The sequence below is a fragment of the Phacochoerus africanus genome, chromosome 7 (assembly GCF_016906955.1).
Source record: "Phacochoerus africanus isolate WHEZ1 chromosome 7, ROS_Pafr_v1, whole genome shotgun sequence".
Lineage (NCBI taxonomy): Eukaryota > Metazoa > Chordata > Mammalia > Artiodactyla > Suidae > Phacochoerus > Phacochoerus africanus.
Genome location: NC_062550.1, coordinates 80846267 through 80870697, shown reverse-complemented (window position 1 = coordinate 80870697; position 24431 = coordinate 80846267). Strand labels below are relative to the sequence as shown.

General features: G+C 46.8%; 2 protein-coding genes across 3 annotated transcripts in view; one reads left to right on the top strand and one right to left on the bottom strand.

Annotated features, from left to right (window-relative positions):
- Window positions 1–236: 236 nt before the first annotated feature.
- Window positions 237–2948, bottom strand: LOC125131431 (uncharacterized). Its single transcript, XM_047788044.1, has one exon. The coding sequence runs from the start codon at window positions 2946–2948 to the stop codon at window positions 2424–2426; it is 525 nt and encodes a 174-aa protein (XP_047644000.1). The 3' UTR covers window positions 237–2423.
- A 443-nt stretch (window positions 2949–3391) lies between these two features.
- SLC38A1 (solute carrier family 38 member 1) overlaps window positions 3392–24431 on the top strand; it is a 66171-nt gene continuing 45131 nt past the window's right edge. For both annotated transcript variants that reach the window (XM_047788040.1, XM_047788041.1), the window contains exons 1-2: window positions 3392–3529; window positions 21516–21733. In XM_047788040.1, coding sequence (XP_047643996.1) covers window positions 21612–21733 — 122 coding nt within the window. In that variant the 5' untranslated portion in view covers window positions 3392–3529; window positions 21516–21611. The remainder of the gene's footprint in view (window positions 3530–21515; window positions 21734–24431) is intronic.

Here is a 24431-nt window from a genome sequence, read left to right as displayed (position 1 = left end):
TAGATCACGGAGCGAGGCCAGGGATCGATCCCGTAAACTCATGGTTCCTAGCCAGGTTCATTAACCACTGCGCCACGATGGGAACCCCAAAATTTATTTTTAAAAATGGCCCGAGGGGAGTTCCCATGTGGCTTAGTAGGTTAGGTATCCAGAGTTGTCGCTGCAGTGGCCTGGGCTGCCACTGTGATACAGGTTTGAGCCCTGGCCTGGGGAACTTCTGCATGCTCTGGGTGCAGTAAAAAGAAAAAGAAAAAGAAGAAGAAGAAAAAAAAAAAAGGCCTTGGGGCTCACAAACCTATGACAGAGCAAACTGGCTCCCTGGGCTCTCTGGAAACAGGGCAGTGGTCCTCATATGAAGGTAATGGGGTTGGTATGCATCCTGCCTCCTGGCCCTCCGAAGAGGGTTGTTTCAGCATAAAAGGAACATTTTAGAGCTGGCTTTGAAGTCAGCTCTGGATGCTAGACCTAGATCTGCCAATTATTGCTGAATGGACGTGGAATAAACTCCCAAGCCTGTGAATCAGGGATTAGGACGGTCTGCACTCTTAGGAATGATGGGAGGATTAAATGAGGGACCATCTGTAAGGTGCTTATCCTGTTGTTTGTCTCTCGGGAAGCACACAGTGAGCAGCAGCAGCATCACTGTGACACCCCTTGCCCCCATTCGAGACCACAGCAACTGGGTTTAAGCGCCGAGCTACTGAAAGGACCTCTGAAAGAAAGTTTCCCCCACAAGTAGCCTGAAGGGTAAGTCTCACTGAAGTGATGGGGTACTTGTCCTGAACCCCACCCCCACTTTCCTCCCCGGCGTCTCCACTTCAGCCTCAGGGTTGATGTCTACACTCCAGTTCCAGTTGTCAACTAACATTCAGATAAGGGGTGAAGTTCTTTCCACACTCTTTGAGGCCCGAGAGTGGCTAGTTGCAAATGGCTGTAGCATCCCGGATAAGTCTGAGCGCGGACTTTGAATTCAGACCTGAACAGGAATCACTTCTCACATCCTCTTTCACCACTTATTGTCTTAAGTGAACATGTCCAACACAGTCTCTTCAAACCTGCTTTCTTATTTATACAAACAAGGTAACACTTGAGTAGCTGGAAGGATGAAATGTGATAATATTTACATATAAAGTGCTTAACGCAGTAGAGGGCAAGGACTGAAGTCCCATTCATCACCACTGAATCCAATTTGAAAAATGCTCCTCAGCTGCAGTCTTGGGTGCACAGAAATGAACAGATAAGTTAAAACTGTCATCAAAAGAGAAGCTTGAGATCAGCTACACATGCTGTATCTGGCAGATACACAGTCTGCTCAATAAGGTAAACATCTCGACAGGCTTATGGAGTTATGCTCGCCCTCTACCTACTTAGCCTATTCAGATCTCTTACCTTATTCATAGTAAGAATGATCTCTTCCCCGCAAGGTGCACACTACTTAAAAATGGGTAATTTCTTTCTACATTAACTTCCTCTAGGAAGGAAGGGGGAGAAGAACCAACTTTTTTTTTGGTGACTTGTAGAATATTGGTACGATGTGGTAGCACTAACCTCCTTTTTTTTTTTTTTTTTTTTTTTTACAAATTGGGAAACAGGACTAAGGACAAAAGCGAAGCAGGTGAGAGAAGCAGTGTCAGGCAGAATTCATCGCAGGTCTGTGGGGCGAGGCTGTCCACCACCTTCCTCCTACTATTTGCCCTGCCTTTCAGTTTCTTGGGTTTATTCAAGAGCGGGCCTTCTGAAGGTGGTTCTCAGACATTCCCTGTTGAACTAATGAAGACCATTTAATGCCATCCGAGGCAATGAGGATTTTAGTCAGCTGTGAGGAGTGTGGTTGTCCTCTCGTTTTTCCAGCGATGATTAAAAAAACCATAGCCCCTCCATGGCACAGACTACTCGGTCTGCCCGCTTGAAATTCTCCAGGTAGGTTAATTTTTGAATGATGATTCACCTTCCCTTTCCTGTTTTGATGGAACACGGAGACGGAACCATTCCCGTCAATAAAAGGCTCGAGTTTCCACCCCGCAAATTCGCGCGGTGCTGACAGTCTAATTGGCTGGCGCGCAGGTGGGATTTCCTGTCGCCATTTTAAGGAAACACACGTCCCTGCAAGGAAGTGTCCAGTCAGTGCAAAGGAGCTGTGCCTGGAACAAAGAGAGAGCAAAAGAAAGGGAAACGGGCCCAGCTGTCCCAGTCTCCTCCAACCTGCTCTCTCGCCCCACGCTGACCCCCGATTTCGAGCGCCCGGTTCCGTGAACCCAGACGCGCCGGGCCCCAGGGCCGGGATCACGTGGGGTCTCCCCGCGGGCCGAAGCCCACCTGCAGTCCAGCAAAACCACCCAATCCCCCAAAGAAAGTCCCCCAGCACAGATCTCAGGGAGGGCTGGCGAGGTATCCGGAAGAGGGGAGCCGCCTCCGTCGGCGGGTTACGCACAAAGGGTGTCCAGGGGTGCTGGCGCGCCCCGGGGCTCTGGCCACTTCGCCCCACCCCCGGCAACCCCGGTATTTTGTTGCTGTCCCGGGAGCCGACACGCCGTTCCCTCGCTGCCCGTGACTCGCGGGGCTACGCGCGGACCCACCACTCCGGCCGCCATCCTCTCCCAGCTTCCTTCCCACAATGCAACTCCCGCGCTAGCGCGTCCCCGCTCGGCCCTGGCGTATCCCAAACGCGCCCCTCGCCCCTCGCCCCCCAAGCCACCAGCCCTCCTGGCCTCCTTCCGAACTCCCTCAGCAACCCCCATCTCCATCCCCGAGGGCTCCGGGTCTCCAGCCGCCGCCGCGACTGGGTTCTGGCCTGCTGCCCGGCCCCAGGAGGGCGTGGGGCAGGTGTCCAGGCTGCGCGCAGCCTCCGCTCCCGGTGCCACCGCCGGCGCGCCCAGCACACGCGCGTTCGCAACCCCTGCCTGCCTCTTGCGATGATGCTCAGTCTCCGCCAGCTGCGGTTGCTGCATCCTCAGCGGGCTGCGACCGGGAGGCTGCAAGGGGCGGCCGCCGGCAGGGTCACCATGTGACGGGCACCGCTCAGAGACACGCAGCTTCGGTTAAAGAGCGGGCGCGCAAGAGCGGAGGCGACGGCTCGCGGGACGAGGAGGAATAGCCTGACTTTCCCCGCTAAACCATCACGAGCCATGGTTGCGCCAGGGCGACGCGCCCCTCTGTAGGAGAATGACTGCGACTCGGGACCCTCAGCGGTCGAGCGTGTGGATGTAAGTGTGAGGCTGGCGAACACTGTGTGGATGGGGATTGGTCGTGGGGGGAGCTTCTGATGCAATCGGCCCCAAAAGGAGGAGGAGAGAGCCAAGAGAGCGCAGGCTGGGGCAGCTACACCGCTCCTCCTGAAGGTCGCCGCCCTTCACCTTCCTCCCGCCACGCCACGCCGAGCCTCCCCGCCCAACTCTAGCAGACGGAGGCCACCTTTTCCCCATAGAAGCAGCCAGACCTTGACACAAAGGACATCGCTCGCCGGGGGAAAAGCCCGGAAGGGCGGATATCTTGACGTCTCCCTTCGCCACTTTTCCCTTTATTATCCCAGGTAAGGCGATTTTCCACTCCCCGGGGAGAGCTGAGGGAGTGGCGGCGGGGAGGGGAAGGGATGTTTTAGATGTGAGAGGAGACGGTAACGCAGAAGTCACCCATGCGGCGTGAAAGGAAGGAGTGCGCGGCTGTGCGGGATGCGTTGGGATTTTTGCCTTTAGGAAAAGTCCAGAACTCCGGTTCTTCTGACTGCCCGCAGCAGAGTAAGGAGGCGCCGGAGCCCGATTTCACCTTTGAGTGGGCTGTGGCTTACTTCTGGGGTCTTGTTTTCAGAGTGGCAGATTGTGGCACCAGATCTGGTTAAATTATACGAGGATCAGGGACCACGCGGGGGGAGAGCGCAGCCGACATGAGGGCGAGACTGCGTACCCGAGCAGTGTATGAATGCCGGGCATTTGCGGGGAATTTCCTGTGTCTGCAGGGCCCTAAGGAGGACATGTGATGTTTCCGAGGGGTTGCGTGCGGCCGGCTGGGTCTTAGGGACTGGCTGCTGGCCTGGGGAGCGGAGGCGCGGAGCGGGAGTAAACAGGAGCACGCGTGCCGGCCCTTCTCGAGCTCTGCCCGGCTCTCAGTAACCGAGAGGAGTGGGAGGATGCGGGGCGGGGAGCATTACTAAAGGATGCTGGCAGTGACTCACTGCCCTTTCCCGCCCCGAAGAGGTTCTTTCCCAAACAAAGAAGGGGAGAAAAGGAGAATTGCGGTTTTCTGAGAGCTGGGATCTGCTGGAGCTGACGAACAAAAGGCCACCGCTTGCACGGGGGCCGGGGCTCGGAGGATCCTCGTCTCCGTTCCCACCTCCTCTCCCAAGCCCTGCATCTCGCTCAGGTCCCTAAAGGTGGCCACAAAAGGCCTTTAACCTCGCCGCCAGCAGTGCTGGAAGGAAAACGCTCCTTCGCCCTAGTGCGCGTCCCCACCACGGGCAATCCGCTTCCCGGAGCATCGGGAGCCTCAGCATCCACTGGGACCCCCAGGTTACGGGGCTGCCTGGGCGTCGCTTCCCTGCGGAACCGCCCGGCCCAGGGCTTGGGCTGAACCGTAGACAGTGAAGAAGGCACAAGTAAGTACATATGGCGGCAAAAAGAATTTCGCGGTAAGAGCGTCACGGCGCTTCTGGTGCCTTTCACAGGCTGTCTTCGGCTTGGGAAGGTGGTGCTACAATCTAGAGTCCTTTGTGTCGCCCTCTGCGGCGCGGACCCAGTTTTCATAGCGCTGGTTCTCCGGTGAAAATCTAACTGCCACCAGGATCATATACTATCGCAGTCGAATCCCTGGGATGTGTGTAGTAGAGGGGAAAAGACCCCAGCGAGAGGAAACGTTATGTATTTGCATTTGGGAAGGGATCTGGCATCTCTGCCGTGGGTTTAAAATTTTTTAACGTAGAGGGGAGGAGAGACTAAATCTATGGTTTGCAGACTGCAAGGCCCAGCAAGCCTGTAATTTGTCACCTTGATAGAAGAAACTGTGCAGCAACTCGTGCTTTTTCTGACGTCAGAAGGACAACGGAAATAAAACCTGAGCTAGGTGGCTGGCTGGCCTCATTGTAAAACGTCTCTGGCGGGGTGGGTATTCCTGGAATCCATGCAGAACGGCCAAAATGGGGCTCTCTCTGATCCATGGTGGGCTTCCTGGAATTTGGTTTGAACCCCAACCTCAAAATGTTTTTTTTTTTTTTTTCTTCCTCCGCAGTTCTCAGTATATCGCCTTGTAAAACTCACTTAGTTTGGCTTGAGGTATTAAACTTGAGGTTTATTCACTCCCCCCACCCCAAAGTATTCAGTAAGTGTTTCCTACTGAAGGTTTATGTGGCACCCATAGCAACTAAGATCAAGTTCCTGTTTCTGTGAGACTTCCATTCTCCAGGGGAAAACAGACAATAAATGCACCTAGAAATTAATTTTGAAGATTTGGTCCTTCAGTGAAGAAATAAAACAAGATCATGTGATGGGGTAGGATGCTTGAGATAGATGACCCTCTAGGAGGGTCTGGGGGACAGGGCATACTTGTCCTGAAACTAGGAGGCCAGGTCTTTTCCTCCCTCTGGGTGCTATGTGAGGGCAAAAACCAGTCTTAGTCACTGTTGTTCCCCTAATGCCCAGCCCAGAGTAGCTGCTTAATAAATGCCCGTTGGACTGAGATCTTGGCCAAAACATCCTGTTCACCTCTTTCTGTTACTGTTGACCACCTCTTTCTTTCTATATGTCATTATTTGTTCCCCTGCTAAGTTGAAACATCAGAGTTTTTTTCTACTCTGCTTCTCCTTCTCTCTTCTCTCCACTTCTGGCCCCTGCAAATGCCCCACAAACCTGTCTTCTCAGCTTCTCCCCACTGCCCAGGTTCAGGTCTCTGACACCTGACCTGGACAGGGCAAGTGGCAGCAGTGGGTCAGAATAGAAGAACCATGAACTAGATATGTAGGTGCCTTGAAGAAACCAGCCCTCCGGGGAGTGGATGCAAGCACAGTGCATGGCAGAGAGTGAAGCAGCCTGCAAAGGAGGTGCGATGGGCTTCTAGTGGGTCTCCTCCACTCCAAGCTCTGCTTCCCTAATTCAGTCTCGACCCTTCCATGTGATCTATATTTTTGAAACTCATTTTTAAAAGACCTTGCTTCTAAAAACCTTCAGTGTGTTTCCACTGCCTGTAATTGAAATTTTAGTCCCTGAGCTGGACACGCAGGACCCTCCACAATCTGCTCCTTACCTCTTCCCACCTCTTTCTCCCTGTTCACCCCATGCCCTCCCTGTCACTCATCTCCCTCCACAGTGATGTTGATTGCAAACTGGAAGGCCTACTGAAGTGCTATTTGGAAGGCTTAGCCCAACTGCCACTTCTCTACCTCTTCACATAAGTGTTCACAGATCACCTTGGGGGGAGTAAGGCCATATACTTTGTATCAAATGTAAATGCCAGGTCTCAACTTACCAGCCCCCGGGGACCTTGGGCAAGTTGTTCAGCATCTCTGAGTCTCAGGGTTTTTTTTTTTTTTTTTTCCCCATTCTCATTTGAATGGGAATGATGATAATGATGGTATCGATGGTATTGTACCCATCATAGTGAGTTACCCTGAAGGTTGAGTGGAGATAATGGATACGAAGTGCTTGGCACAGTGTTAGTGCTCCACACATACTGAATTAAAAGGGACTTCTGGTTTCTCATCTCTCAGAGGGAGTGGGGAAAGTTGATCAGGAAAGCTCCCTCTACTTCTACTAGTCAATGAATATTTAATCATTTTAAAACACTTTCCTGAAAATAACATCTTAATAGAAATTATCTGAATCTTTTCCATCTCTAAGAGAATGTGTCTACAAAAGGTGAGCATATTCCAAATAACATCATAGACTTTACAGAAAGACACCTTAGAGCACTGACCCTAAATTGAGTCTCGTAAAGACGTCGTGACACGTATTTGTGAAAGTTGATTTCACCTTTTTCATTGGTTTTTCTACTCATCACCTGTGTGTTAGGGTTACTTACTAAGAGTAAAGGAATTCAGTGATAGGGAAGCATCATGGTTTGGGAAAACTCTGCAAGCATCCAGGTTGTAATCAAGGAACTCTGCCTCTGGTGAAGCTACAATGTGTCTTTGCAAATACTTAGGTGGGTCCACTTGGGTAACTGAGTTAACTTTTTTTTTTTGTCTTTTCGCCATTTCTTGGGCCGCTCCCGCAGCATATGGAGGTTCCCAGGCTAGGGGTCTAATCAGAGCTGTGGCTCCTGGCCTATACCAAAGCCATAGCAATGCAGGATCTGAGCTGCGTCTGTGACCTACACCGCAGCTCACGGCAACGCCGGATCCTTAACCCACTGAGCAAGGCCAGGGATCGAACCCGCAACCTCATGGTTCCCAGTTGGATTCGTTAACCACTGAGCCACGACGGGAACTCCTGAGTTAACTTTTTTTTAAATTTTTAATTTTTTTGCCACCCCCATGGCATATGGAGTCCCAAGGCCAGGGATCAGGTCCGGGCCACAGCTGCAACTTCAGCTGCTGTTGTGGCAATGCCGGCTCCTTTAACCCGCTATGCAGAGCCGCTGCCAGTCCTGTTGTGCCACAGCAGGAACTCCTCAGTTAACATTTTTATTCCTCATTTTTTTAATCTATCCAATGCCAATAATAGTGTCTGAGGAGTTCTTGCTGTGGTGCAGCAGGTTAAGGGTCCTCCAGCATTGTCTCTGCTGTGGCACAGGTTTGATCCCCAGTCTGGTGCAGTGGGTGAAGGATCTATCCTTACTCTGGCATTTCTGCAGCTGTAGCTGCTACTGCAACTTGGATTTGATCCCTAGTCTGGAAACTTCCATATGCTGCATGTGCAGACAAAAAAAAAAAAAAAAAAAAAAGGGTCCGAGCTGTCTGACTCACAGAATTGTTACCATACAATGAGAACAGAGCTGAAAATATCCTTGAACAAGTTAAAAGGACTCTTCTAGGAGTCCCTGTCCCCTACCCCCAGCACCACCCTGTGGCTCAGTGGCTCAAGGATCCATCATTGCAACAGCTGTGGCGTAGGTCACAGCTGCAGCTTGAGTTTGATCCCCTGGCCCACGAACTTACATATGCCACAGGTACAGCCAAAAAAAAAAAAAAAAACAAAAACACCACGAAAAACAAAAAACCTCTTCAAGATGATGATCAGCTAGTGTTAAACACACTGGTAGATCTGTGGGTTAGGAGGTGGGTCAAGGTTAGTGATTATCAATATGGGCTTCCCATGAGACTCACTTGGGGTCTCTTAAAAGCTACAGGGTGTCCAGACTCCATTTCCGGAGATTCAGATTTGGCTGGCCTGGGGTGGAGCCCAGACATGGGAATTTTTTAAAGAATGCCACCAGGGCTAATTGTCATAGGCGGTGGTTTAGATTCAAAAGCAAGTGAAACAAAAGCGGAAATGAAGACTTTCATATACTGTTCGATAAAGTCTTGGTAATGTGAAATTATGAGCTTGACTGGCTTTTCCCCCTGACTTGACTAAGCCAACCAGTTGTTGACGTCCTGGAGCCACAGCCTCAGGTTACAATTCATAACCTGAATTTTCCCAGGCATGGACGCCTGTCCAGTGATGCAGCCAGCACCACATAAAGATTTAATGTGTGGATCTCAATTCCCATCTCTTAGAAGTGATGAAGACGACTGGAAAAGAAAGAGACAATGGAAAGGAAGGCGAAAGGGAGAGGTTATCATCCAAGGTCTGGGAGGAGGAGGCCCCCGGTGGGAGAGAGGCAGGACAGAGCACAGAGGAAAAGTCAGGTTTGATGTATTAAACTAGTTTTGTTTACATTGCGAACTGGTGGCTGGCTGTAGAACCAAATGAAGCCTGTGGGTATATTTTGTGTGACCTCCATGTTCTCTTGAAATTATTTGGAATTAGTTGCCAACATTTAAGCGTCAGAATTTCATTTAGAACCTGGATTTCTGGCATTTCTTGAAAAAGAAAATCAAAAGATCTGTCTGATAGCCTCTTAAATAGATGAGACACACGTTCTCCAGTTCCTTGTACCCAATCTGCTTTGCTCCTTTATCTTGCCTACTTGGTCTCAGGCTGCATTTGTTTTTAACCCTTAGTAGCACAGAAGAATCCTCTGCAGAGCATTTAAGATCCATGCTTAGATTCCATCCTAGACCAACCAAACCAGGAACTGGGCTGTGTTTTGGTGGGGGTGGGGTGGGGTGGGGAGGCAGGTTATCACTGTTTTTCTAAAGCTCCCAAGGTGATTCCTATGAGTGATCAGGGCTGGGGGTTATTAGTCTAAGTCTCCTCTTCAAAAGACTTGTCCACAAGCCCATCTTCCTCCCTCTGAAAGTGATCCATAAGAACAAGTCTACAGAATCATAAATTTAGAGGATTTTAAAACTGGGAGAGATCTTTAAGAGCGCGCCAGTTAATCCAGACTTCCTACTTTAAGGCAAGAGGACAGAGGTCGAGAGAAAAGAAAAAACTTGTCCCAGGACTGGAACATCATTTGGTATTCAGTCATAGTGTGCTGTATTTTATTTTCTGTTTTCAAATAAAGGCATATTTTTAGATGTTTCTATTTATAAATGATCCTCTTTACATGTACCACTTTCTGGTGCTTTAAAGTTGTCATTATTTCTGTTTTTTCCTAGAGTATTTTGTTGGGACTTAACGGTTATCAGTTAGGGCTTTTTAAAAAGAAGCTCCTGTTCATTGTTTTTAGTTCAGTAGTAATTCTTGCTCAGAGAGATTACTAGGGCAAAAACATACATGTGCAAAGAAAAAGGATTTTTCAAAGGCTGTAATATTCCAGGCTGTTTTTAAACTCAGTACATAATTATTTGAATCTGAGAATTTTCAGTTGATGAGAAGGGTTTTTGGTTCTGTAGTATTTACACTGCTCAAATACACTCATTGTTTTAATTCAGTGAAATTTCAATCTTTTTCATGTACTATATGGTCCATCCTCCTGTATCCAGAGTTACAGGTTAACTTTATTAACTTCTAGAGTTACTTGGTCTTTTCTGTCTTTGAGAAATCAGACTAGTTTCAAAACATCTGAATATGGGTAGGCTAACTCCTGGACATCAGAGGCTGGGTGTGTTGATAACAGATTTAAAAGATCATCAGGGTGATTTAAAGCATTTAATGGAACACAGGAAAGTATAAAAGTTATAGAAGAAAACATGGGTGGGAACTTCTGGGGGGTATGAAGGAGGCTTTTTTTACTGCAGTTTCTTTTATATTTTATGAATGTTGTACTATGTATATATATTACCTAGTTGAATATTAAAAAGTTAAGTAGATTTTTTTTTTTAAATGATCACCTGGGAACCTGAACAGAGTTGTTGTGGAGCATTAGAAGCAGGTGTTGGGATTCTGTGAATAAGATAGGATGCCGGGGGCAGTCTGTCCTAGGAGGTGAGCAGCCCCTCTCTGCCCCACGCAGAAACGGCCAGTCCTTCTCTCCCTGGTCAGCTTCCTTTAACATGAGGCTTCTCACCCTCGGCACTCCTCTAGTTGGGGGCCGCATAACACAGTGTGGTGAAAAGCTGTCCTGTGTATTATTGTACAGTGTTTCGCAGCATCCTTGATCTCTCTCCACTGGAAGCCGGCAACACCCTCTCCCTTGTGACAACCAAAAATGTCTCCAGGCATCACCGGTTGTGCCTTGAGAGCATGGGCCGAAATGGTCCCCAGTTGAGAAGCACTGCTTTCATGCAACCCTTTGTCTGGGCTTGTAGAAATCATGCCAAGCATTCTCAAAGCTTCCAGGCACAGTGACCGGGATATTAATGATAAATATCTTCCATTTATATAGTACTTTACAGTTTTAATTTTTTTCACATAATTTGCATTTGCGTGGATCCAGAGTAAAAGAAATCAGGTGGCAGGAGTTCCTGCTGTGGCCCAGTGGGGTAGGTGGCGTCTCTGCAGTGCCAGGACTCAGGTTCAACTCCCGGGGCCCAGCACCGTGGGTTAAGGATCCTGCATTGCTACAGCTGCAGTGTAGGTCACAGCTGCGGCTCATATCTGAGCCCTGCCCTAGGAGCTCCTATGCGGCAGGGCGGCCAACGTAGAAAAAGAAAGAAAGAAATGAGGTGGCAGACTTCATGAAAGCTCTGGGGTAGGGCTGTACACTTTGCCTCCTTTAACTTCTCATTTTTGTTTTGTTCTCCTGAGAAATGGTGTTCGTAAGGATTGCTGCGACATTGTGTGTAGACACACGGTCATAGCTGGTGGATGACCTTTTTCAGTTAGCATCATCATTGTTAACGTAGTTGCCATCACGTGTGCTAGGGAGCTGAGAGGCCTGTGGTCCCTGTCCTCAAGAAGCTGAAAATGTCATTAGGGAAGAGGGTAATGCCATAAAGAGGTCATGAAAACGTATTAGAGCCCTTGCTGATAAGCCAGTGAGCAATCTTCACAAGGTGCTGTAAGAATTCGTCACAATAATCCATCCTGGTTTAGTCATTGAAGAAAGACCTCGCAGAGAAAGTTGGTTTGAAGTAATACTACTAATAAAAAGAGCATGCAAGCCAGCAAGCTGGGCTTTGAGAGAAATCTTGTACTTCAGTGGGCATGGGTTTGATGGGAAAGGGGGGTGGGTGGGGAAGGGGAGTATGTTCAAGGCCAAGGGGATGGTGGGAGCAAAAGCAGAAAACTCAGGAGAGCAGATCCATCGTGGGAATGGAAGGTTCCGCGGGAACCCGTGGGAGCGAAATGTAAAGGGAGAGTCAGGATCCACCTGGGTTTTGAATGTGAGGTTCCAGCGATTCAGCTGCATCCTATGGACATTAGGAATCGGAATCAACCGTTAGGACTGGCTGGGGGGCGGTGAAGAGGAATGTGCCAGACATGGATTTGCAGGAAGAATCTGCATCCGTAGATGGGAGAGGGTAGGGCTCCGCATGGGGGCTGGTGACAAGCCAAGCCTGGGACCGTGGAGCCGGAAGGAAGGAATGAGAGGAAGGAAGGGACGGCATGAAAGAATGTGGATGGGACGTGGGGACTGATTAGATACCCGGGCTCCAAGTCTGAGCGTGAGGGGAACGGACGTTATCGTGAACAGAAATAGAAAGGCTGGTGTGTGAGGTCGGGCGGCGTGTGCATTTGGGCCCGCGGCGCCGGAGGTCATGGCTGACATCCAGGTGGAGAGGGCCGCCGGGCCGCCGGGGTCCGCGGAGAACGGGGGACGTCCTCTGCGCAGGAAGGAAGCTGAGAAACCGTCCCTCCCCTCCAGCCTCCTCCGTTGACAGATGAAACTTGTGCCGTGTTCAGTGATGTGATCATTATCACGGAGTATTTATGAGGGCGATCCTGTTTCAAAATGCAGAGAGATTCTCGTTTTGTAAAGTGGAAAAAAGTCCTGGGGAAAAAAGATCTGAAAGACGCCCTCACGGGGGTGAAGCCTGACCCATCAGGTTGGACACTTAAAAAGGGGAAGAATGTGGCGTGTGCAGAGGGCAGCGTGGAGGGCGAGGGGCGGCCCCTGCACTGGGGGTGCGAGAGGAAGGGACCTGGCGGAGGAGCCTGAGAGGCAGCACTTGGGAGGAGGCGGTCCCGGGCCCTGTGCGGGGTCAGGAGCCCGTGCGGGGTCAGGAAACGGCGCCCCCTCCTGGGCAGGGAGATGAAGGGGGGAGGCCTGAGAAAAGGCCACTTGCCTTGATTAGGAAGTGGTGGCGAGAGAAGCACTGACAGTCACTCTCGATTTACAGAACCAGGCCAGGCACTGTTACACGTGCCTCACAGGGACCCAATCGTGGGGTCTTTTTAACGACTAGATGAGGTGGTATTACTTTATCTCCATTTCACAGATGAGGAAACTGAGGGGAAGAGAGGTTAACCTACTTGCCCAGGGTCAAGGCAGCTCCAGAATGGTGGAGCCAGAATCTGCCAGTGGAGCCTGGGTTCAGGGGGCAAGTTGTTCAGGTGGCTGGCAATAAAGACAGGAAGGGATGGTAGTCCAAGGGTCCACTCCAGAGGTGGAGCTGAGCGTGACTGACTGAGCCGTCAGAAAGAAAGTGGGAGAGCAGGTCCTGGCAGAGCTGCCACTGTGAGCACTGGTTAAGCCATGAGTCTTGAGTAAAAAGAGAGAAAATAGGAGTTCCCATCGTGGTGCAATGGAAATGAATCTGACTAGGAACTACGAGGTTGTGGGTGCAATGGAAATGAATCTGACTAGGAACTATGAGGTTGCGGGTTCGATCCCTGGCCTCTCTCAGTGGGTTAAGGATCTGGCGTTACGGTGAGCTGTGGTGCACGTCGCAGACGAGGCTCAGATCTGGCATGGCTGTGGCTGTGGCCGGCAGCTACAGCTCTGATTAGACCCCCCTAGCCTGGAAATCTCTATATGCTGCGCCCTGGGTGCAGCCCTAAAAAGACAAAAAAAAAAAAAAAGAGAAAATACCTTTTCTTCTGAGATTGCTTAGTAGCACCCAGCCTTTCACTACCAAAGGCCATTTTTATTATTCCCCACCTCCCAAGGACCCTCGGTTTCCCAAGACTGTATCAGTTTTAAGCTTTTATTTTAGTTGGAGTATAATTTATATGCAGAGCAACATCTGAATCTTAAGTATACTGTTTTGGTAAGTTTTGACTACAACTTGAATGTATTAATTCACTTCCCATTTTTGTTACTCAAAAGATACACAGTGTTGTGAGTCAGAATCTAGAATTAGCACATCAAGTTGATTCAATCTAGCCAAAAGCAGGGACAGGACATAATCTGTTTGGCCTGTTTGAACTCATAGGTCCACGTTATTACCATCTGAAAGCCCATGATCCAAGGGTCCCAAGTGTGTAAATAGACTCGGTTGGTTGCTGGAAGAGATGGCAGGAAGAACAGGACATCGTTGGCCTCACGTCTAACACGTTCTCAAAACTACTGACCAAACAATCATAACTGATTCTCAGGAACTGAGTTAGAGATGTGGTCATCTTCTTTGGAATAAAACATCCGTACTGATTCATAACAGTCTTGAAATCAAGTGTACGTGACTAGATAGTAAGCATCATTAAGAAATCCTTGTTATATTTTAGGTGGTATGGTGGTTTTGTTTTTAAAAATAGGTCTTTTAGAGATACATGCTGATATATGCACAGATGATAGGATACTGGAATCTAATTCTATGAGGAGCTCCTGCCGTGAGGCAGTGGGTTAAGGATCCGGGATTGTTTCTGCAGCCACTTGGGTCTCTGCTGAGACTTGGGTTCGATCCCTGGCCCGGCACAGTGGGTTAAAGATCCGGTGTTGCTGCAGCTGTAGTGAGGGTTGCAGCTGTGGTTCGGATTGGATCCCTGGCCTGAGAACTTCCATATGCCATTGGTGTGGCAGAAAGAAAAAAAGCAAGAAAGAGAGAGGGAGAAAGAAAAAGAAAAGAAAGAAGAGAAAAAAGAAAAGAAAAAAATTCTATGTAATGGTGGAGGGGAAGCTTCAACTACACTATCCTGAAATGATCATTGTGAAGTTGATATATGGGGTTTCATTACTCTGTTCTGTCCACTTTGATGTATGTAAAAAGTTGTCATAATAAAATGTTTTAAAGGGAAGAAAAAATAAAGACTATCAGAGTTTAGCTGCATATTAACAGAGAACTTTCTCTATGTGTTAAGCAAAAGGGATTTAATACAGGGAACGAAGGTCTGTAAAACTGGTAGAAAAGAAGCAGAGCAGGTTTTAGGCAAGGTGTCTAGAAATAATGAGCAGATCACCATCACACAGTTGGCCTAGGGGATGGTTCTTGTGCCTCCATCAGGAAGCTAGGGAGCCAAGAAGCTGATTTCTCCTTGTTTGAATCACATGCCCCAAGAACACTTCACTGAAGCCAGACTGAGGTCAGGAATTCACAGCCACAGTCGCTGGCTCCAGTGCTCTCTGCTGCACCTGCTAGAATCGTACCAGCAAGATGGATGCTTGGCTCCCAGCACTTTGCTCTCTGATTGGTGGAATCTAAATCCTCTCTGGACCCCTAGCTGCAAAGGAATGTGGGAGATGTGGTTTTCACCTTTCCATGTTGAAACTGGAACTGGATTAGCAAGAAGTGGGAACAAATAGTGAGTGGGTCAATTCATCACAAAGTATCTTAGCAATTGAAATTGTGTTTTTGTTTATTTATCCCCAAAGTCATTTTGGACAGTGTTTAACTTATAGTGTATTCTTTGGTTTGGTTTTCTCTCCACAATTTTTCAATCAGCTTTTACCAAGCCTCTGTAACCTCTTATTACTCAAGAACGTGTACCTTGCTCCCTCTGCTCTTAGGTTCACCTGAGTGGCTGCTCTGTGTGCATTAGGCCTTCATGTCTTTGCCTGTACTGTTCCCAATATAAGGAATGCCTTACCTACCCACAGTCTAAATCCTACCTATTTTAAGACATAGTTCAAGTCCTAATTCTTTGTAAAACCTTACCTTATTTCTCCAGGCACCATTTTCTTTCCTCCCTCCCTTCCTTCCATCCTTCCTTCCTGTGTGTACATATGTATAAATGCATGTCCCTAAAATCTTTCTGGACTTATTCCTTGTTCTGCTGTGTAGTTTGGTCTCTATCATGCCAGTGTTTTATGATATGCTGTCACTTTATGTGGGATGGTCTTGCTTGCTTCGATAGGCTCTAACTAACGTAAAAACAGACAAGTTATCTCTGTATAGCCTCTCCTTTGATACATATCACCACGAAGAGTAGAGATGTTTGTGTATCTTGCATCCATTCTATTAGTAAAATGTGTCAGTAAGCATACCAAGATCGAAATGCTTCTTGAGGGTACCTCATGAGATTGCAGGAAAGAGTCAGAAATGTTCTGTGATGAGTAAACTGTCCTTGGTAACCTATTATAAACCTTAAGAGACAGTCATTGTGATTGGGTTCACATCAAGACCTTTACACCATGACCCCATTAGGTCTTTTTTGGGGACTGCCCCGCGGCAAATGGAGTTCCCGGGCCAGGGATCAGACCTGAGCCACAGTTGTGACCTGGGCTGCAGCTGCGGCAACACTGGATGCTTTAACCCCCTGAGCCAGGCGGGGGATGCAACTTGCATCGTGGCGCTGCAGAGAGACCACCGATCCTGTTGCGCCGCAGCGGGAACTTCTTCGTCTTTTAATTAGTTATATGGTCTGATCATTGCTTCTGTCTTTTCGTGAAACTGTCATTCTTTTGTTTCTTGAACTCCACCTGCATTTCCTGTCTCTTTGCCGTTGGCCGTGTTCTCCTTCACTGAGAAGTCTCAGCTCAGGGCCCATTCCCACCTGTCAGTCTCCCGTCCACCAAGCAGTGTGATTGTCCAGCAGTCATAAGTTGGTTGTCAGTTTACCGCACCATCAATCAAGCAGTTAAGGAAGTTTTTGCAGTAGTGGTGTAGACCCGTGTTTAGAGACATAGGTCAGGGTAGAAGACCGTATCTTCTGTCCTGAAGGTATTTCAAAAGCTCTATAATTTCCATTCTTGTAAATGCATGCATATTTTTTATTTGTACTCATTCTTTTCATTTAACAGACATTTATTGAGTGCCTACTGTGTGCCAGGCATTGTATCTATGTGCATAGAAAATCCCTGGAAGGTCGTACTCCTATGTATATCATCTCTGCTTGCTGAGATGACAGATGACTTTTTTCTTTTTCTTTTTTTGTCTTTTTGCCTTTTCTAGGGCTGCACCCATGGCACATGGAGATACCCAGGCTAGGGGTCCAATTGGAGCTGTAGCCGCTGGCCTACACCACAGCCACAGCAATGCCAGATCCGAGCCATGTCTGCGACCTACACCACAGCTCACAGCAACCCCGGATCCTTAATCCACTGAACAAGGCCAGAGATCGAACCCGAGACGTCATGGTTCCTAGTCAGATTTGTTAACCATTGAGCCATGATGGGGACTCTGACTTTTTTCTTTTTATTGGTTTTCTCCATTTTTAAACATGTCTTTTCTAATTTTTCTATGAAAACCTAATTTATTTATTTTTATTTTTTATCTTTTTTAGGGCCATCCCATCCCTGCGGAATATGGAGGTTCCCAGGCTAGGGGTTGAATCAGAGCTGTAGCTGCCGGCCTACACCACAGCCACAGCAACAGGAGATCTGAGCCACATCTGCAACCTACACCACAGCTCACGGCAACACCAGATCCTTAACCCACTGAGTGAGGTCAAGGATCGAATCCGAGTCCTCATGCATCCTAGTCAGGTTCATTAACTGCTGAGTCACGATGGAAACTCCAGGATAAAGACCTAATTTATAAGGGACTAATACTTTTTTTTTTTTAGTCTTTTCCAACAAATTCTTATTTATTTGCTGTTTGCTTTTATTTTTTGTTATTGATTGTGCTTCTTTTTTTTTATAATTTTTTTTTATTTTCCCACTGTACAGCAAGGGGGTCAGGTTATCCTTACATGTATACATTACAATTTTAAAAACACTTCTGTTCTTCAGAATGCTTACCATGTAATAGCATATGAAAAAAAGTAGACTAAAGACAGTCTGAAGTTGCAATGTTAAATGAAAAAGTGAGAGGAGGAGAGGGAGCTAGAGAGGAAGGAAGGAAGGAAAACGAGAGGAAGAAAAGAAGGAAGGGAGCCATCAAAATCTAACAGTGGCCCATTTTAGGAGGTGGGGTTTCTTTTACAATGTCTGTGTTGAAGATTGTGGGCAATGGGTATATGTTAGCTTGCGAACCAGAAAAAAAAATGTTTTCTTTTTCAAGAGCCAGTCCAAATGTCATTTCCTATGAAGCTGCCTCAGATCCCTGAATTTGACCTTTTCAGACTTTTAAAATCTCGTCATCACCTAGTGCACAATAAATATATGAAAAATTGAATGGCCAGTATTTTCTAAGTGTGTCCTCAACCTTAGTGACAAATGTCACTAACTTTCTTAATTTTCCTCATTTTCCATTTTTTAGTTTTAAGAATGAGTTAGATTTCAGATAGGTTATTTCATAGGAATAAAAATTTATTGTTAAAAAAAAAAGAGTTCCCATCGTGGCTCAATGGTTAACAAATCCGTCTAGGAACCATGAGGTTGCGGGTTCAATCCCTGGCCTTGCTCATTGGGTTAAGGATCCGGCGTTGCCGTGAGCTGTGGTGTAGGTTGCAGACGTGGCTCAGATCCCGCATTGCTGTGGCTGTGGTATAGGCTACAGCTTGGATTAGACCCCTAGCCTGGGAATCTCCATATGCTGCGGGAGCGGCCCAAGAAATGGCAAAAAAGACAAACAAAAAAAAGTGATTAGAATACAGACAGCACACAGACAGGGTACAGACCATATGAGGACACAGCAAGAAGACAGCTGTCTGCCAGCCAAGGAGAGAGGCCGCAGAAGAAATAAAACTTGCCAACATCTTGATCTTGGACTTCTGGCCTCTGGAACTGTGAAAAAATAAATTTCTCTTTAAGCCAAAGGCAAAAAAATGTATCCTATGTGATTAAGTTAGTACTGCCAGTTGGCTAATACTGAAAGAATTTTAGTGGCAAGAACTTCCTGTTCTTTTTATTCTTTTTCCTTTTTTTGTCCATTCTTTAATAGATGATAGATTTCTTATATATTTCTGTACACACACATATATTGATATGAAAGTTTAAATGCAAACAATAGACTCTAGATCTATTGTTCATCATCCTTTCCTCGCCTCAGATTTTTTTTTTTTTTTTTGTCTGGTGCCCTGTTTCCTACAAGTTGATGGAAAGAAACGGACTCCTTAACCCAGATTGGAAATGCCCCCCCACCCCCCCCAGTCAGCGTTGCAGCAGCCTCACTGACGTGCCACTTCATACAGGCGAGAGCCAGGGGGGCAGGCCTCCTCGGAGTTACCCAAACCAGGGCATTTGTGCAACTTTCATCAGAGGGGCCACGGGGTGAGAGTGGGGTTTAACCTTTTTAATGCACTTCAACTTTTGCAAAGTAGAGGCAGGCTGTGGACGTGCCGCTACGTGAAGACACTCAGCACAGTTAGTCACGGCCCAGGCTCCTCCCTGGCTGGAAGAATCAGCCCCGACCTGCCAAGCTGGCCTTACTTAGACCAGGAGTTCAAGGAGCTTCAGTCTCCCATCCCGCCTTCCTGCTTTCCAGGAGAGGCCCTGCTCTGCAGGAAGGGTGAGGCTCCTGGACCTGAGCTATTAGAAGGTATTTATCTTGCGGAAGCTGTAAAGAATCCTGGAACCAGGGAAGTTTCCTTCTAGATAGGAGACTCTGTGAATGAAAAGGAAAAATGGGTGGGGAAGAGAAGCAGCCTCTCTGTGGGGAGGGGAAGAAGAAAATTCTTGGAAAAGTATTATTCTAGGGTAGCTTCTAGGGGTCCTGAAAATGTTAGCCGTTAACACACTGCTACTTGGGATGTTCTAGGATGCTTATTAGGTGGGCACGTTGACATTTTGACTGTTGTAGGTCCCAGTCATCTTGTGGAATTCAGGATCAGACAAAATAGCAAAACATCAGCCAAAGGGGTTTACTGTTAGAGGTAAAAAAAAAGTCTCATTGACATTTTCTGCTTCATTCCATGGGCACCATCACCTCTCTGAGATTTTCCCAGTGAGGCTCCCATCCCTTTACAGACCTTATTTTTGAAGTTATATTTATCTCTTGAAAGGGTTCCTGGACCCATTCCCAACCTGTGTGTGTGTGTGTTTGGGTGTGTTTGTATATATGGGTGTGTGTATGTATTTGCGTGTATGGGTGTGTGTAGGTTTCCAACAATTATCACCTCTATTCTGACATTTTCTACCGGGAGATAGAATGAGGTTCCACAGGTAAGGGCTCTGTCCCACACACCAGTCACAAGTCCAGGTTGTTGCCTGTGCTCCTGGATGACTGGCTATAAAGCCTCTGATTTCCACGACCCCCTTCTTGGGCTCCATTAATTTGCCACAAAGGCTCACAGAACTCAGGAAAACCCGTGTACTCACTACTTACCAATTTATTACAGAGGATATCAGAAGATACGCAGCAGCCGCCAGGGCAAGGTCCTCTACAAAGGAGCTTCTGTCCTTGTGGCACTTGGGGTCCAGCGTGGCGGCATGGGGAAGAGTTCTGGTCCCCAGTCGGGATGCTCTTGGAACCTCCTCCTTTTTTTAGTTCTTATGGAGGTTCTTTACATAGTTATGATTGATGAATCCATTGGTCATTAATGATAGATTCAACCTCCAGCCCTTTCCTCTGCCTGGGAACAAGGGAGTGAGACTGAAAAGTCTCAGCTCTAATCACAAGGTTGCCTCCACTAGCAACCAGTCCCCTTCCTTAGGTGCTTTCCAAAAATCACCCCAAAAGTCACCATTAAAATAACGGAAGAGGAGTTCCCATCTTGGCTCAGCAGATTAAGAAGCCACCTAGTATCCACGAGGTTGCAGGTTTACTCCGTGGCCTCCCTTAGTGGATTAAGTATCCATTGTTGCCAGAGTGGTGGTGTAGGTTGCAGCTGAAGCTCTGATTCAACCCCTAGCCCAGGAACTTGCATATGCCACAAGTGTGGCCATAAAAAGAAAAACAAAAAAACCGTAGCAGAAGACATGTATCACCCTCAATGCCTAGGAAATTCTATGCTTTGGGGGAGCCGTGAGCCAGAAATGAGAACCAAGACCAAATATACATTCTTTTATTTATTTATTTATTTAGGCTGTGCCCAAAGCATGCGAAAGTTCCCAGGGCAGGGATCAAACCCGAAACACAGCAGCGACACGAGCCTCTGCAGTGGTAAGCCCAGATCCTTAACCTGCTGAGCCACCAGGGAACTCCATTCATATATATTCTTTATAATAAATCACAGTATCACACCTCTCTTGCCACCTGCTTTTTGATTTGTGATGCTGTGTGTCTGAAACTCTTTGTTCCCCTTAAATATAATCGATGACCCCTCGGAAATTTAAATCACAGTCATCCATGTGGGGGAAAATGTGAACTCTGCAAATCTTTCATTTCTGTGGGGAAATATAGTTTCAGGTGGATTAACTTAAATCCTCTGGGTATGAGTTTTTAATTCCCTAATTCCCTGACATGGAGTGATTTCATTGAAGAGATTGATTTAATCTCTTGCAGTTGATGGATAAACTGTTTGCTAAATTTCAAAACACAGATTTGTCCTTTGCTGCTTGACCTCCAGGCTGGTTGTTGATCCCTCATGATGCCATGTATTGAGGCTTTGCATTTTTATTAAACTGGGATTGCTAAATCAGAGGTGCTTTTGTGTCTCTTCAGTCTGTACCTAGCTATATGTGTGCCCTGTGGCCTGACACATTAAAGTAACTGAATCGCTTTCCTTTTAAACACACTGCTTCATAAAAGGGTGTCTGTCTAGATGACATGGCATTCCTATAAATGTGAGCATAAAGATTATGGGGCATGACTCATTTTGTAGTTAAAAATGGAGATTTATGAAGGACATAAAGCTTACAGCTTCTGTAACTTGGTGTACAAAGATGGTTTTGATCACTGAGTAGCACAACATAAAAGTTGTGTTATCAGTAAATTCATTATTTGTGTATATGTAATAATTTATTTTGAACCCGGGGTGATGGTCATATGTTTAATTATTTTTCCTTGTGTTTTATTTTAGAGGTGTCAACCTTATAATTTTTGCTGCTATCCATTTGTAAATAGACTCAGAAAAGGAGACCTTGGACTAGTTTTTGGCTACAGGTACTTTCTAAACATGATGCATTTCAAAAGTGGACTCGAATTAACTGAGTTGCAAAACATGACAGTGCCGGAAGATGATAACATTAGCAACGATTCCAATGATTTCACCGAAGTAGAAAATGGCCAAATAAATAGGTGAGTATTTTTCCACTAACACTTGCTATCCAATGAAAGAAATGTCTCTAAAATATTATTCTGGTTTTCAGTTATTCTCTTGAATTATTCATTACTAAAGTTATGCTCCATTTGAAGATGTAATTTGAATTTCATATGTGACATCTGTTGGGCAGAGTCTGCAATAGCAGATGAAGCAAATAGGAAAGTAATTTATTCACCCTTTCGAATCTTTCAATTGAGTCCAATAAAAATGGATAAATACCTTGGACCTCAACCAGCCCTAACTTTTCAAAAGCTCCGTGCCTGTGAACTAGGCAGACTGTTGGGATTTCACTGCACGCCATGCCTGGATGTGTACCTCGGTCCTCGGGCCTCGCCCACAAGTTTATCAAGGGACGGTCAAGGTCGCATTTGCCAATGTTCCCAGGCTAAAACGACAAATATGTCATTACAAGCATCACTCGTGACATGGGTTTTAATTAATGATAACAATAATTGAGCCCAAGTGCCTCTAGAGAGAAACTTGAGAAATAGTATGTGAAACAGAGAGAAAAGAAGAGGCGTGGTGCGTGGAGGCAGAGGGGCGGGTGGGAAGAATGCTGGCCTGGGTGGCCTTGCTCTCAGCTGTGACCTCCGCAAGTCCTTCCAACCCTGGGGCCCTGTGTTTCTTACGTTACAAGGGTAGGACCAAGTAACTTTATTTAATTTTATTTTTTTAATGGTTTGGGGCATTCACTGGCCTTCTGGGTTTTGTTTCTTATTTTTTAAAAAATTTATTTTATTGAAGTATAGTTAATTTGCCATGTTTTGTTACTTTCTGGAGTACAACAAAGTGATTCAGTTAAACATATGGATACAATAAATAGTTTGCACCTGCTAATCCCCAACTCCCCATCCAGCCTTCTCCCTTCCCCCTTCCCCGTTGGCAACCGCAAGTCTGTTCTCTCTGTGGAGCCTGTTTCATAGATAAGTTCATTCATATCATATTTTAGATTCCACATATAAGTGATACCATATGGTATTTGTCTTTCCCCATCTGAGTGACTTCACTTAGTGTGATAATCTCTAGGTCTATCCCTGTAGCTGCAAATTCTGACCTGGTTGTAGAGGCAGCTGATGCAGATCTCAGATCAGGAAGCTCTCCAGCTGGAGAGTTAGTGATGTGGTTTATGTGAACTGAAGCCTCCTGAAAAGCTGGGAGGAGAGACTGGAATATACGGGTACTGCTTATTAGAACACCGCCCATGCTTCACTCTGAGGGGTGGGGTCAAAAGGAAGTTGGAAGGGGGAGTTCCTGTTGTGGTGCAGTAGTTAACGAATCTGATGAGGAATCATGAGGTTGCGGGTTCGATCCCTGGCCTTGCTCAGTGCGTTAAGGATCTGGCATTGCCCTGAGCTGTGGTGTAGGTTGCAGATGTGGCTCGGATCCCGCGTTGCTGTGGCTCTGGCGTAGGCTGGTGGCTACAGCTCCGATTAGACCCCTAGCCTGGGAACCTCCGTATGTCGTGGGAGCGGCCCTAGAAAAAGCAAAAAGATAAAAAAAAAAAGAAATTGGAAGGGAGGAGGATGAAAACCTTATGGCAGCTAACCAGGTGTCTTAGTAGAAATCATTTCTGAGAGTCTGCTGTGCCTTCTGATACAGTGTGTGATTCAAAGTCCAGCATAAGACAGAGCTGCCATGATTCACATACGCTGAGCCATTTTAGCCCTGCACCTCCTCCTTTTTCTCTTCCTTAAATGTTCTTAGAAGTTCCGTCTCCATCCCAAATGCTTCCTCATTACCATCCAAGTATCACTTTTTGTGTTGTGATATTTCTTGTCATTGCACTTAAGTTTGCTTCTTTCACCTTTTCTGGAAAAATAATTAATAATTATCATTTCTTGAGTGCCAGGTGTGTTTACATATTATTGCCACTTATCCTCATAACATCATGCAATGTATTCTTTTGCAAATAAGGAAAATTTTTAGATTCAGTTTACCGGTAAGAAAACTGAGGCTCAGAGAAATAAAATAACTTGCTCAGGGCACCTATGAGTCTATCTGAAATCCCTGTCTTTGTCCTCTCTCCTGCTGCCTCTGATTAAAATGCTTGGGCATGAGTGAAAAGATAGTCTTTCCTATTATTAAACTCGGTTAGACTCTCCCAGGGCTGTCTTATGCTCTGTGCTTCTGGAGTGTTCTCCAGTCACTGCTGACGTCACTTAATGGTGGGTGGGATTCTGACCCCCTCACAAGTAGGACATTTGGGGCTGTTTATACAAAGCAGCTTTCCTGTGGTGGTATAAACCTTGAGGACTTTATTATTTATTTATTTATTTATTGTTGTTGTTTTTTGTCTTTTTGCTATTTCTTGGGCCGATCCCGCGGCACATGGAGGTTCCCAGGCTAGGGGTTGAATCGGAGCTGTAGCCGCCAGCCTATGCCAGAGCCACAGCAACTCGGGATCCGAGCCGCGTCTGCAACCTACACCACAGCTCACGGCAACGCCGGATCGTTAACCCACTGAGCAAGGGCAGGGACCGAACCCGCAACCGCATGGTTCCTAGTCGGATTCGTTAACCACTGCACCACCACGGGAACTCCGACCTTGAGGACTTGGAAAGGAGAGTCTCATACAACGTTCAGTGTAGATTCCAAACTCAATGTTTAAAATTTTAGCTTAACTAAAAAATATTGCTTGGTGGTGATTACCACTTGCAGTAGGAGAAGGCAACC